This window comes from Toxotes jaculatrix, chromosome 9 (genome assembly GCF_017976425.1).
Source record: "Toxotes jaculatrix isolate fToxJac2 chromosome 9, fToxJac2.pri, whole genome shotgun sequence".
Classification (NCBI taxonomy): domain Eukaryota; kingdom Metazoa; phylum Chordata; class Actinopteri; family Toxotidae; genus Toxotes; species Toxotes jaculatrix.
Genome location: NC_054402.1, coordinates 22,782,514 through 22,797,505, shown reverse-complemented (window position 1 = coordinate 22,797,505; position 14,992 = coordinate 22,782,514). Strand labels below are relative to the sequence as shown.

Sequence of the window (14,992 nt, the reverse complement as noted above, 5' to 3'; positions counted from 1 at the left end):
GGTAGTCCTGACAGCGGCTCCCGTTGTCAGCTGATCCTCCTTTACTGGCGACTGAGGAGGAAAATCAGCTGAAGGAAAACACTGCTGGCTAGTTAAAGTCATGGCTGCGGAGATTCACTCGAGGCCTCAGACCGCTAGGCCGGTCCTTTTGAACAAGATCGAGGGACACTCAGACGCTGTCAATGCAGCCGTTTTAATCCCGAAAGAGGACGGAGTGATCACGGTTAGCGAGGACAGGTGAGTGTGCCAAGCAGGCTAACGGTAGCCTACAGCAGCAGCTAGCGGGCTCCGTGTATTTGCTGGTCATTGCGCTCATAATTCTCGGTGCACTGGATGAAAAGGGATAAAACAAAAGAGAAGAAACACAATTTTCCTCCTCTGAGAATGAGGTTTTGTGGTGGTGATATTCCATGTGAAACCAAGCTTAGCACAGAAGGGTGTGGGGATGGGAATTCACCGAGAATGAGTCCTTTCCATAAAATATCCGCGAACAAACAACCAAGTGTAATAGTAAACAACAGGAAAACAACATTCGGTTTTCACTCCATAACGTTTAGTTTTAGGGCTCATTATTTGCTTTACATAACAGTATTAAAACATGTTAGGCTGTATTAACTTAACGCAGACTAGCTGGCTCGCTGCGGCTCATAGTAAACATTGCTTTCTCAAACTAACAGCGTGCTGCCTTCAAATGTTCATCGTAATTTTATTTATTGCTGGTGCTTTTAATGAAACTGTTTTATCCGTACTTTATAATAGAGATGACGATTTCCTGAACACAATATATAACATTTTTTAGATGTGAAGTGATTATTTACGACTTGTTTCATACAGCGCGTCCTAGTCAGCTACGCACGATTTAACGTTGCCATGAAAATGGCCGTGTTCTCCTTGAACATCACATCTGAACCACTCGGGTGTGAATCCTTTTGTTGTGGCGTTGGTCAGTGAATAAAATCCAAGTTACCATGGTTTCAGTAAAACCTGGAGGCTGCAGGACAGCCATAGCAAGACGGACCTCTTCACTTTGGATTGAACGCTGTCATATCAGTCCATCGCACTCACTGGGTGTTATTGTGGCCGTCGTGCTTGGTTTCATGTGTGAAGAAACAACATCCCCCTTTAAAGATTAAGGAACTTTGATGCTGTGAAGAAATGTGAGGCAGTTTCCATCATGCATCTAAACCACTTGATATTCAAAAGGGAAGTTGTGGGGTGATGGTGCCACAGTCAGAGGTTCAGGTTCCGTGATGAAACAGGACTGCACGGTCGCTGCATTTGATATTGTTCATGCTGTGACTTTGCAAACGTTTTACTGGAATAGAAGTAAAACCTTTAACCTGCTTCCTTAAAAGGACTGATGGAAACTTGTGCTAAATGCACAGGAAGCAAAAACTATCAAAACTTCTTCATGGTTTACACAACAAGGTGCTACAAGTTGATAAAGGCCAAACATACAGTTTCAGTAGTGGTTCAGTACGGAATCATCACTTCTGTAATGTGGTTTCTACAGTAATGTTCCCACAGCTGAAGTGCATGATGGGTTGTCATTTGGATAACACTAAAAAAAAGTGACTTGCTAAGAACAGTTTCTCACCAGTTGAAACGATTGAAACTAATAAAATTTGTAATCCTACTCCTTCCAGTTCTGTTTCGTGAACAGAATCAGGCTTTGTGTGTAAAGACAATTAGGGCTGGTTTCCCAGATGAGGATTAAGTCCTAGTCCTGGATGAGGGCTTTCTTCAGTGGATATTTCTGTTGAAAAGTGCCAAGTCTGATTTTTGCAGCAAGTATGTATTTGTCCAACTGCAAGGTCAGGCCGTATGTGCAGTTAGTAAAGTAAAAGGATTAGGTCAATAACATAAGACATAGGAGAATTCAAAGAATAGAAAGAAAAGTTATTGACCTAACATAACATAAGACATAGGAGAATTCTTTGAATGTGATGTTTTGACATTTTCCCTTAGAACGATCCGGGTATGGCTGAAGAGAGACAGCGGTCAGTACTGGCCGAGCATCTACCACACAGTCTCCTGTAAGTAAGGCTGCATTGTTTCTGTGGGGGAAAAATTCTCAATATGTCTGTGTTAGTTTGATGCACTGCAGCCATACAATACAAACCTCTCTGCAGCGTGGCATGGTGTACAGTGATGGCCATGCTCACGGAGAATGTCTGGATAACTACGGCTTATTTCTTTCTCCCTTAGCTCCGTGCTCTTGCATGTCGTACCACCATGACAGCAGACGCATCTTCATAGGCCAGGACAATGGAGCCGTTGTGGTGAGTGAAGCTAACGCAAACAAATGGCCTCATACTCGTGCTGTAGGCTCATACTTTTAGTTGTTCAAATGGTGTAGATAAAAAAAAAACCTGAATCTCTGGTTCAAAATTTCAATATTTGGACTCCTCTAAATGCCTGTGGGGGCTGGGTAGTTATTGTGTGTGTGTGTGTTTGCTTGCCTCCCAGGAGTTTCTCATCTCTGAAGATTTCAACAAGATGAACCACGTCAAAACGTATCCAGGTGAGAACGTGAGATAAGGACACTTTACAGGCAACTGTCAAATCCACGTAACAGCTGACAGAGCTCATATCATCTCATGATATATGAGTCAGATGTGTTGATTGTGTTCTGCTCATTCTTTTCCCTCTTGCTTACCAACAGAAACATATAAGGATGTGTGTGAGGCTTAAAATAAACAGTTTCTTATCATAATTTCAATAAAAGAAGTCTTCAGATCAAATCAGTCAGATCTCTGGAGTGAGTTTGGTCTGTGCCTGTGAGTAAGTGTTCTGTGGGGTGTGTGTAGTGTCCACCTGCCGCCCCAGGAGACACTATAAAGGGACAATCACATAAAGCATGACAGATGCAGCTGAATGCATCAGTACACTACATTTCAGTACTTACACTGTAAAGCTACTATGGAAAGAGATCAGAGTCAGTGGAGAAGGGGACAGATGTCCTCATACTGTCCATAAAGCTTAAAAAATAGTTACATCAAAGGGGACAAACCTGTGTTATTATGGAATTAAGTTATTAGTAGAAGCAGATAGTTGAAGTTTTTGCCTCTTGTGTGATCATTTTTAAATTCTCATTTGTGTTACCTCAGATACATAAGTAAATGGACAGGAAGGTGTGCACTGTGTTTTGTTGTTAGTCTGAATTCTGGTCGTCGATGCTTAGTCTCCCTTAAAGTTGCCCTGTGGGGGTTTCTTGTCCTGTAAGCAAACAAAGTTATATTTACAGACAGTGTTTCCCACCAGAGCTCGTTGTGTGTGTCCTTGAGGCCTGACATTAGTGTTACATATTTTTTTGCTTATTGATATTGACAACAAAAGGCCACAGCTCCCATATACAGTTATTACATCTTGATTTCATCTCCTCTCATGTTGTTGTAATTGGATGGCTATGAACAGAACGCAGTTCCTGTGACTGTATCAGCAGCCATTTAGCCTCCTCAGTGGAATATCAAGCTTTGGGGGTGGGGGGGTGGAGTGGCCTGCCTGTTGCTTTAGAGGACAAAACACCACATGTCACCACTGGAATGCTCCATCTGGTTTCCACCGCTTAATGCAAAATCAAGCAGCAGAGCCCGAGCAGCAAAAACATGACTCACAATCAGATAAAACACTCATTGAGATGTGACTAAGCTCTTCAAAGATAGGCGGGGTTTAATGCTGCCATTTGCCTTTTGGCAGGTACTTTCCTCAGAGTTGCAGACAAGGAAGGGAGAGAGGCCAAATTTCCCTCAGAGCTTAAATGTTACATTCATGGGGGCATCCAGAAATACAATGAGTGTTAATGTGATGTAATGCTACTGTAGCTGTGTCATTACGGAAAACAATGATGTGAAAATAAGCCATATTTATCAATATCAACTTTATAATTGATAACTATGACAAGTTGTGTTTACAGCTTGTAGCACTGCCCCCTAGTGGCCAGAAAACTAATCACTGCAGCTTTAAATATAATGCTTAAATAAATAGCATATCAGCACATATTGTGTATTGATTGTTAGCGGGGTTTTGGCCACAGTTCTTATCGATGTGGTGCTTCGGACTGGGTTAAAACCCTGTTGTCTGTGAAACTGGAGTCTTTGAACACAGAGATTTGACCACAAAAGTATGCACCTCAGGGGTGATCCCAAGATGGGCCATTAAGACTGATGGGAGCACAGATCGTTTGAAGGGATTTGTTTGTCTTAGTCTGGATTACTGCAGCACTAAGCAGAGCTTCTGATGGGATCAGCACATGGAAATGGCAAATTAGTCTTAGACGGTTCTCATCCATGACGCCTCAGATGTAAAGCCCAATGGGATGGATGTGATCTTGTTTGATGTTTGTCCAACACAGCTTGTGTCTGTTAAACACTGTGTATGTGTGTATGTTTTGCAGCCCACCAGAACCGTGTGTCGGACATGGTGTTCTCCCTGGAGAGCGAGTGGGTGGTGAGCACTGGCCATGACAAGAGCGTGAGCTGGATGTGCACCCAGAGTGGGAGCATGCTGGGGAGACACTACTTCACCGCCTGGGCTTCCTGCCTACAGTATCCTTCATTCACTCACTGAGCTTACAAGTCCATAGAAGTGTCTCTCAGTTAGGTGGTTTTAACATGTGGAACCCGTTGAAGCCCTGACTCCGCACTCAGATACGATCACGAGACGCAACATGCCTTCGTAGGCGATTACTCAGGACAGATCACGCTGCTGAAACTGGAGAAGCAGACGTATTCCACCATCACTACACTGAAGGGTCATGAAGGTAAAGACACACGCTGCATACACACCTGCTTACACGTAAAGAATCACATCTTTCATCAGCACAGAGCTGTTGTTTTCTCATAGCGCAGGTGAATTATCAGCACTGCTCGTCTGGCATACCGCTACGCATAAACAGGCCTCTGATGTCGGATATGCAGATGTGGCAACAATAAATAATAGATGACCCAGATGCCTCCACATGACTTCATTATAAAAGAAAAAAAAAAAGACCAGCTGGATCCAATACAACCACAAACACTCTTTCATTTAACTTGCATGATAAGCCAAAGTATGGAGAGTTTCTGCTGTCGTGAATGGGACATTATGACCAGCTGCTGGAGCAGCAGGATATCTGTACAGCCCATTGATGCCACACAGAAGGAATGTATACCTCTGCCTTCGACAAGAGTCAGAGGATAAAGGATTGCTTTATGAGGGAAATAGTAATTATGGCGAGTTATAAATGTTTTGGCTGGCTGTTTCACCAGAACATTTCATTTTGAAAATTGAAACAATTCGGCACAATATTGCAAAAGCTCAAATATGGCTGCGTTCTTTGGAAAACAACTAACAGAAGGTGTAAGCAGATGGTAGCTATTGGGCTTAAACTTGCAAAATTGCTGGCATTTCCTTTTTAAGCACTAAAATAAAGCAAGACCCTGCATGCATTATGTCAAATAGAGCATTGAGCCACCGCACACTGCCACAAAAGCTGTGATAAAAGCCTGTCATTTACTTTCTAAGTGAGCAGAGTTTCTATGCAGGACTGCTCCACGAGCAATTTCACTCTTATTCCGTTTTGGATGATGACGGTGGAAAACGCTGTCTCACTCGCTGCTTCAGAAATCCCCATAGCTGCTTGTTTGAGTTGAGATCTGGCAACTGTGCTGTTTTCACGCTCATCAAGCTGTTCAGTGACCGCCTGAGCTCTTTAGATGGGAGGATTGTCATTGTGGAAAACTCCCCCTCATTTAGAGAGAAATGCATCATCGCAGGACGAACGCATTAGCTCAGATGGGATTTGTATGCAGGGGTTCAGCGTGCTTGTAGCTGCGCCAAGAAAATGAATCCCACAACAAAAAATGAGTTGCCGGGATACTTCGCTGTGTGAAACAAACACTTCCCTGTGTTCTTCTTTGAGCATGTATCACACAAGAAGTTGTTGAGTACAGGGCGAGGGAGGACTCGTCTGACCAGATGACGATCTCACCACTAAAGAAGGGCTTATTTTTTACCACAGACATATTGCTTGTAGGTCAGCCAGAGGGGACAGACATGTGAGTATGTCCTTTGCCTTTTGAAATGTAGAAAATGTACAAAAAAAAAGAACCTTACACCATAATTTTTTTATTTCTTAGCTCTGTCTTTGATCTGTAAATGTGCCTTGGTGCTTATGATAATACATGGTAATTGGACTGATAATACCAATTAATGGATGTGGTGCTGGGCACAAGCTGGGTGCAAGGTGGAGCTGCATCCAAATATTTAATGGGAATTCCGATTGATCAAATTTGGAAAACAGAATGGAAAGGTCAGACTGCACATCAGCATCACAGAAACACTTCTACACCTGCTATCAGTCTTTACGATGTTTTGTTTTAATTATATGAATGACATGATATGGAAGTATAATGTAAAAGTACATTAATCAAGACTAAGACTTTCAGTTTTACACGTAGTTTTCTGACATGTTTCATGTGTACATGTGAGTATTTCTCTTCTTTCATGTCAGCTGATAGAAACATGCAGCAGAGGAATAAGAAGTTATAACTACTGTTTCTCCACACTGGCTCCAAACACTGTCAGTAACGCAGCCATTAATGGAGCTCCCACTGTTTGGTTTCCTCTGCAGCTCATGCAGCTACAGTTACTGCCAGCCTAATCAGCCCTCCACCACCTGCCACAGGCCATCAGTCATCATATGACTGATCTGACTTCAAGAGCTGTAATTCTCTGCCCCGCAGCTCCTTTCCTTTGAATGTTGAATATTGAAAACATGAAACAACTGGTTGCTGTTAGATTATTTTAAGTTGTCGTAAATGTGGTTTGAAGGGCTTTTGCATTACAGTGTGACAACTTAGCAGCGTGTTTAGCAGTCTGTGGTTTTTGGCCACAGCCAGAGAAGGATAGCGAGTGTTTAGCGTGTGTTATAGGCTCTACCCTCTGAGAAGAATGGACAGATGGTGTTGGTTGTGTGGTTGATCAGCTGAATACAACTGAGTTCTCTGCAGAATTAAGGCCAAGGTCCAAGAATAGGACAAAATCTTCTTTTGCTCACCAATGGCAGCAACTTTTTGGTCTCCAGTATTCACACTGAGGTGTTTTTTCTTCCTCTCAGTGTGGAGTTATATAATAAATGTTTATGATATATTCATCTGGTAAGATACAGTGCTTCATATAGTAGTCAGACTGCTTTACCTTTTACACATTTTGTTGTGTTGCCCATCAGTCTACACTCAGTAACCTAAAATAACAAAGCAAAAACATATTTTTAGAAATTATTGCAAATTTATTTAAAAAAAATCAAAAACCTAAATCTCAAATCTCTCTTTTCAAAAGTAATCAGACCCTGTAAATTGTGGCCATGTGCATTGTGTTTGCTTTCATTATTCTTGACATGTGTCTAGAGTTTGACTGGCATCCACCTGTGGCAAACTGAATGGAAAGGACATAGTTTAGAAAGGCACACACTTTATGTACATAAGGTTCCACTATTCACTCTGCATGTTGGGACAAAAACCAAGACATGAAGTCCAAGAGACTCGCCGATTGTAGCAGCAGGACATGCTCTGGTCTGATGAGACAAAAATTGAACCCTTTGGAGAGAACCGCAAGCAGGTGCTGCTCATCACCTGGATAATACCTCCCCTACAGTGAAGCTTGGTGGTGAGCAGCATCGTGTTATGGAGGGGGAGACTGGTCAGAATTCAGGGAAGGATGAATGCAGCCAAACACAGAGAGGTCCTTGAAGAAATCCTGCTCCAGAGTCCATGCAACATCAAACTGTGGCAACGGTTTACCTGTCAGTACAACACTGACCTGAAGCTCACAGCCAAGACAACGCTGGACAGGCTTCAGGACAAGTGTCTGTCCCTGAGTGACCCAACCAGAGCCCAGACTTAAACCCCATAGAAGATCTGTTTAGAGACCTGAGGATGCTCACAGATGTTTCCCATCCAGTCTGACAGAGTGTGAGAGGATCTGCCAGGAAGATAAATCCAGGTGTGCAAAGCTTGTAGAGACTTAGCCAAGAAGACTGGAAGCTGTAATCGCTGCCAAAGGAGCTTCTACAGAGTACTGAATTAAAGCTCTGAAGACTTTTATACATGAGAGATTTCAGTGTTTGATTTTAATCATTTTTGCAAGTATTCCCTAAAAAGTTTTCACTCTGTCATTATGGGTTATTATTATAAGTTATTGAGTATAGACTGATGGGACAAAATGGCAATTTTACCCATTTAAAATTAAATCTATAAAATAAAGTGTGCAGAAACGAGTATGAAGCCCCTTTAACTACAAATGAACCCCACTGAACCTTTCTTTGCTCTTCCAGACCAAGTGTGATGCTAATAACATACTTTAAGGTTATAGTGTTGTGGCCTACATGAGCGATTCACTCTTTGGCAATCAAACCAAGCTAAGAGTCGCCATTTACTGAAGCAGTTCATTAGATATTGGTATAATTATATTAACATGCAGTAAAACACTGGAAAAAGGGCAGATGCCTTCAAAAGAAGGGGGTTCTCCATGCTCCAGCTGCAGCCAGCTTCAGGTTAAAGGTTCCTGCTGCCTGTAGTTCTTCCTGCATGCACCGGGTGGAGCCAGTAGGTCAGACCATAACAGTCTATCATCACAGAATACAGCACATATAACAAGAGTGTATTCTTTTGTCTTTTGTCCCGTCCAGGAAGCATAGGAGCTCTGTGGTGGGACCCCGTCCAGAGGTTGCTGTTTTCAGGGGCCTCCGACCATAGCGTCATCATGTGGGACATCGGGGGCCGCAAAGGGCGGACGCTATTGTTGCAGGGACACCAGTAAGTCCTTCAGTGTTTGCATGGAGCCTGAGTTAAGTCTCCCTGCTCTGTTTGTGTCAGGGATTGGGAGGCTTAAAAATTAAACTACATAATTAGATAAACTGGCTTCTGATGAAATGGCACAGTTGTGCCAGAGATTTCTTCGAATTCATCCACGTGCCTAGCTTCTTCATTTCCTTTCACAGCAGTGTCCATGTATCTCTCTGTGGCACTCATCTCCACTCTCTCTTGTCAAAGACAGGTCTCGTTGGTGTCAGTAACAGCTGTCCCCAGGCACCAACTCTGTTTTTTATCTCCTCTTCTCCGGTCTACTTACATATTTCACCCCCTCCTGCCCCCCTCCCGTTACAGAAGTCATCAGTAAAGCCCATGCGTACTGATGCGCGTCAGAGCAAGCCTTCGTAGATCCTGTTGCACCATAGCAGGATTTACAGAGGTTTGTCTCTCAGACAGCCATAAAAATGAGAGTTGTCAGTTTTAGTTCTGACAAGTATTAAATTGTGTTTTGACCCAGTCCTTAGCTCTTTTCAATCCCTTCTTTTTTTTCTCCACTGTAAAACCGAGCTGAGACCTAAGAGAGCTCAGTGGTTTGAGCTGCTGAGTCAGGTGTTGAATATCTGTGAATACCTTCTCAGTGAACATTGTTTAATAATACAGGTTTAAGAAGTCTGTTTTTATTGTTGTCACTTAAACCCTTCTTCCTTTTCTTTCTTTCCCTCGATTCTTTGCTTCGCTCAGCGAACGTGTTCAGGCGCTGCGTTACCTCCAGTTGACGAGGCAGCTGGTGTCGTGCTCAGCCGACGGGGGCATCGCAGTGTGGAACATGGACACACAGAGAGAAGAGGTCTGCATCACTGTTGTTACTGCTACACAGAGGCAGGTTGTAACGATACAGTCAGATAGAGGATTTACGGTCTGACACGCTCTTAAATAACCTTATTTTCAAATGTTATCATTTATGGTTGATAATAAAATTTAAATGGACTTGTAACTTTGTGCAGTGCTCGGTCAGTATAATGGTCACAGTAGAATACAGTTCAGGAGTTACCAGGGAACGTATTGTATTTTAATATTAGAGGTTGGTTGTAATTGGTAAGGAGTTTGTTTCTCTTATGTTTTGGTCTCAGTTCTAAGGTAGGAATATGATGTGTGTGTGTGTGTGTGTGTGTGTGTGTGTGTGTGTGTGTGTGTGTGTGTGTGTGTGTGTGTGTGTGTGTGTGTGTGTGTGTGTGTGTGTCTGCAGGCGCCTCAGTGGTTAGACAGCGACTCGTGCCAGAAGTGTGAGCAGCCTTTCTTCTGGAACATCAAGCAGATGTGGGACACAAAGACTCTAGGTCTCAGACAGGTACAGAGGGGTCTGATCACTGTCCTCAGCAGCTGTTGTCTCCTCGGTCATGAGTCATTCTAACACATGGGCGTGTTTCCTGTGTACAGCACCACTGCAGGAAGTGCGGTAAAGCGGTGTGTGGAAAGTGTAGCTCCAAACGCACCACGTTTCCAATCATGGGCTTCGAGTTCCCTGTGCGGGTGTGTGATGCCTGTTTTGACACCATCAAAGAAGAAGAGTGAGTGAAGGGCTTCTCTAAATGTTTAAAGTGTACTCCTGTTTTCAGAGTACTGAGGGCAACTCTGATTAAATGCTGCTATTGTGTGTGTGTGTGTGTGTGTGTGTGTGTGTGTGTGTGTGTGTGTGTGTGTGTGTGTGTCTGTGTCTGTGTCTGTGTGTGTCTGTGTGTGTGTGTGTCTGTGTGTGTCTGTGTGTGGTGCAGTCGAACACCACTGGCCACGTTCCACGAGGGGAAACACAACATCGCCCACATGGACATGGATCCATCCAGAGGCCTGATGGTGACTTGTGGAAGCGACCGCATTGTGAAGGTCAGCAACAGCTCTTTGGTACCAGATAATTCATGCACGTGTTCAGATCGTGTCAAACACAGAAGCTTTTAGATCAAACTCCAACCAAAACTAATCTAATCAGTTTGATCCCTGTAACGCTTCTGTTATCCTAGATTAATACTGCTGCCGGCAGTCCAAAACTCAAAGCATTAAAAGAATAATATCCAGTGATATATTATGGTGTGAAGCATCCTGGATGGTAACTGATTGAAAATTCAAGCAGAAATATTAAATGCTCCTTATTTCAGCTTCTTAACAGTGAGGACATGCTGCCTTTCTTTATTATTAGTTTTTTTTTCAGCTGTTGTTCTGACAAATCAAGCTGTTTGAACACATCATTGTAAGAGCCATTTCCACCATTTTCTCACATTTTTTTTTTTACCAAACAATCAGTGGATTCACTGAGTCTGTTCTTCATTAAAAAAAAAAAAAAAACTACTCCAAACTTTCCGCCCGACAGGGATTTAAAACATTTCAGTGTTTCTTGTAGTTCTTATGTGTAAGAATCATGTTTTCAGTGGTTCCTCTATTTCACACGTGCTGTGTATTTATTTTCATTGCATGATTTAGTGTAAATCACCTGTGAAAAGTCTGAAAGTCTCAGTATCAGTAGCAGAAACGGTTCCACTCAGTTCATCTAACGTGTTCATGATAATGCAGAAACCTTAAATGCTGCTTTGTACCAGGCCTCCTCTGTCACCGTTATTGGCTGGTTGTCTCCACAGATCTGGGATATGACGCAGGTGGTTGGCTGTAGCTTAGCAACAGGCTTCTCTCCGCGCTGATTGGCCCAGCCCACTACACGCCCCCCCCCCTGTGCTCCGTCCACTCTTCCAGTTTCATGGAAACCCGTCTGTACAGTACATCTGCCCATCACGCCTGGGATGTTCAGCTGCAACCAGGCCTGTTCTGGCTGAATGTGCGTGTGCGTGTGCGTGTGTGTGTGTGTGTGTGTGCGTGTGTGTGTGTGTGTGTGTGTGTGTGTGCGTGTGTGTGTGTGTGTGTAGGGTGGGGTATTGATAGTGTCACCCTCCATATTCCTTTTTGCTTTTCATAGAAAAAAGAAAAATTCTCCTCCTGACAAAGAAAATTTCACTGACTCTCAGTCCAACATGAAGGCGCGTGTGTGACTGATTGTTGACTTTTAGCGCTGATCCCAAACAGAACCCTAAGCACAATGGTGTGTGTGTATAAGTGTGCATGTATCGTCATGGTTTCTCCTGTGGGAGGAATGGTATTGATATTAGTGTTTACATTCAATATTTCTGATGCTTCTTTTGACAACAGTCATTTTTTTTATTACCCCTGCACTGTAAGAATTTCATCAGATCTCTGACCTGCCATTCCTGTAAAAACACACTAGCTTCTCTCCCTTATTACTGTGGCCCACTAACTGCATATTGCTCAGTCACTGTAACATGTACAAAGAAACCCTAATCATCTGTGTATAGCTCTGCATCATGTGTATAGTAGATAGCTGCTTGAAATGACTCTCACTGATCAAAGTGATCAGCTTTTTCTGTCTTTTTTTATTTCCTCTCTTATGCTCTTTAATTTTTTTCTCTTTCACTAGTCGGCCTTAAATCACTCTCAGGAGGTTTTACATCAGTAGGTTGTCACTGGGCGGGGGCTCTTCATGTCAGTCGTCAGCGTTATTAATGTGAGATTACACGGGTGCAGTAGGAGCATCAGCAGACCGGCCTCTTTCACACGTACGCCAAGGAAATCTCTTTAAGTTGCTGCCACAGAGATTTGATTCGGTTGTCAGATGTTTGCATGACGGCACCGACCCAGCCTCCACCTCATGATCCCAGGTGAGGCATGGGAAATTGGAATATGTTGCCGTAGTAACATTAGCTGACAGCCGCATCGTCCGACATCCTGTCGCAGCCGTCCTGAGGCATGCCAGAGGAAAGTCTGCAACTTTATTTAGAAGCAAGTTTGAAAAAAAAAAAAAAAAACAGCACAGCATCATCATCTCCTAGGTATTTATCACATTTATCACTCTCTAGAAAACTTCAGTTGTGTAGGTAGATGCCACACGGCACTGATAGTGTAAACCCAAGACTCTAATGCCTCGTTAGAATTACTTTTCATCTGTTGTTAAAAAAACATAGCTATTTTTTTTTTTTTTTTTTGTTGTTCAGAATTGGATTTCCTCCTACCAGAAAGGCACTTAGGTACTGAACAGGTACTCTAAACTAAATGCAACAGTAATGCTGGCATGTTGAATCGTCCCCAGGTGAATCATGGGTCGGAAGAGGGCTGCCCATCTCCCTTCAAAAGCCTTAAAGAGAGAAGGACACACCTACAAAGCCTTTTTAGTGGTTTGTCAGATCTTACAACTGTTCACTCGTGCTCGTTCACTCCCGTGCACTCACCTCGTCACAAAGCTCTGAATATCTCGTTGGCATTTCATTTTTTCTTTTTTTCTTTTTTTTTTGAGATCCTGTTCTGAGCTCTCCCCTTTTTCCCACAAATCTGTGTATCAAGGATGTCTCACAACGCTCGCACCACTGCACTGAATTGCACAACTCGGTGGTCTTTGTCTTTGAATTAAACAAAACGTTTTTTTCTAATTTGAGATTTGGGAGGGACAATAGCTGGATTCAATGTAGCATCCTTGTAAATAGCGGCTAATATCTTCTAATGTTAGACTAATGCTTGCCTTATTGTAAGTGGAAAAATGAGCATCATAATGTTGGAAAATTCCTGATTTCAAAATGTAGTCACATTCCAGTTTTTTGATCATGTAGTGTATATTTATATTTGTAGTAAAGTATTTATCTATTATCAGTGTAAATGGTTGTTTACTTTTCTTCATGCCCATCTAATAGTCTTAACTTCCTTGTAGTAACAAACTTGAACATGACGAACACTCTTTAATGAAGCACATGCAAACTCAGTAATGTTGAGATGGACTGCAGTGTCACATCATACAGTATTTTACATGTTAATATGGACAGAGACTGACTGGTTGTTGAAGTGACAGCACTAGCTCTAACCTCTATTGTTTCCTATCTCCGACACCTTACTCCATGACATTTAGATGTCACACAATATCACAACTGGGGTTAGACTGAAAACTGATGCTGATTTGATTTGTCAGTAGCCAGTATTTTACAATAATGTTCATTATTTTTAAATTTCTTTCTGTCGTTTCCTTTCAAAATTGAATTTTTGTAACGTTGGAACAGCCTCTGAAAACAGGACTTTTTCCCCACAGTGGACATGTCTCCATTCTGGAGTTTATAAACGCTGTAAGGTTCCACAAAAACAGTAAAGCTGTGGGTCGTAAAACCAAAACAAGTAGCTATAAATCATAAAATATTTTGCAGAGCGGTGTAACTGCAGAGTTGGGTGATAATTGTCTTAAAAATTTTGATTAGTGCAGCTTTAAAATCTTTGCATGTTTGGCTGAACTATTTTCAGTACTGGCAAACCGACCTCAGTCCAACCCTCAGTGTGATGAAAACCTCATGTCACGAAGCATCTTTGGGGATCTACAGGGTTATTGACGACGCTGCCATACAATCAGGGGTCAAAGCTCTCCTTTCCCTTTTTCAGTTAACTGGGCATTGATGCTTCCTCCAGTCATTACTTCTTATCACAGCCTTGTAACAGATTGCATGTAGTGATAAAGGAGTTTCTGGCTCTGGAGGCTTAACTCAGCTGCAGATGGACGAGATATTAAAGGTATGATGGATGGCAGGTTTTGCTGTTTGCAGAAACATCTAATGAAACATCTTCAGATCGCCAGACCTTCGCAGGAAGGAAGGAATAGATTTTGTCATTTTGTAAACGGTTTACGTTCTTTTCTTTCACCAGATGGAGCAGTGACAGGAGTCGTTTTGTTTTTGTCATCTTTAGTTCATCAAACACTAGAACGGATGGCCTTCACGTTGATGGGAGGCCATCAACACTTTAAAAATGACTCATTTTCCACAGCACCGTGGCCCATAATTTCAAAGCCTGTAAATTGATTTCTGCGTAGTTTGACTTTTTCTCTTCAAACTGCTTGTAAAAGACACTTGCTGTTCCAACATGATGTTAATGTATATCTCAGAATACTTGTATTTTTAAATACTTTTGCTGACAATACAGTACTGACTTTAGGCTCTTGGTGTCCTCAGAGCAGGACACAGAGAGAAAATCAATGCTTAATAAAGATATTCTGATATGTTTATTTGACTGTTCTTTTTTGGTGGGGAGAATCTTAGCTGCGCAGTGACACAGAAAAATTAGTAATGTTCTTTATTCAAGCGTGCATTTACAAGACAACCTCACACCAAAGTCAC

At 42.4% G+C, this 14,992-nt stretch overlaps 1 protein-coding gene across 1 annotated transcript; it reads left to right on the top strand.

Moving 5' to 3' along the window:
- The first annotated feature begins 38 nt into the window (after positions 1-38).
- Positions 39-13,485, top strand: wdfy1 (WD repeat and FYVE domain containing 1). The gene is made up of 12 exons (XM_041046593.1): positions 39-237; positions 1,969-2,036; positions 2,209-2,282; positions 2,470-2,524; positions 4,397-4,547; positions 4,650-4,762; positions 8,669-8,795; positions 9,534-9,639; positions 10,039-10,140; positions 10,230-10,360; positions 10,565-10,673; positions 11,420-13,485. The coding sequence occupies exons 1-12, from the start codon at positions 101-103 to the stop codon at positions 11,477-11,479; spliced, it is 1,233 nt and encodes a 410-aa protein (XP_040902527.1). The 5' UTR covers positions 39-100; the 3' UTR covers positions 11,480-13,485.
- The last annotated feature ends 1,507 nt before the right edge of the window (positions 13,486-14,992 follow it).

Excerpts from the sequence above, each read along its gene's own strand:
- wdfy1 (XM_041046593.1), top strand. The coding sequence starts at position 101 with ATGGCTGCGGAGATTCACTCGAGGCCTCAGACCGCTAGGCCGGTCCTT. Across the intron at positions 9,640-10,038 it reads TGGACACACAGAGAGAAGAG|GCGCCTCAGTGGTTAGACAG; the intron begins GTCTGCATCACT and ends GTGTGTCTGCAG. Across the intron at positions 10,361-10,564 it reads GACACCATCAAAGAAGAAGA|TCGAACACCACTGGCCACGT; the intron begins GTGAGTGAAGGG and ends TGTGTGGTGCAG.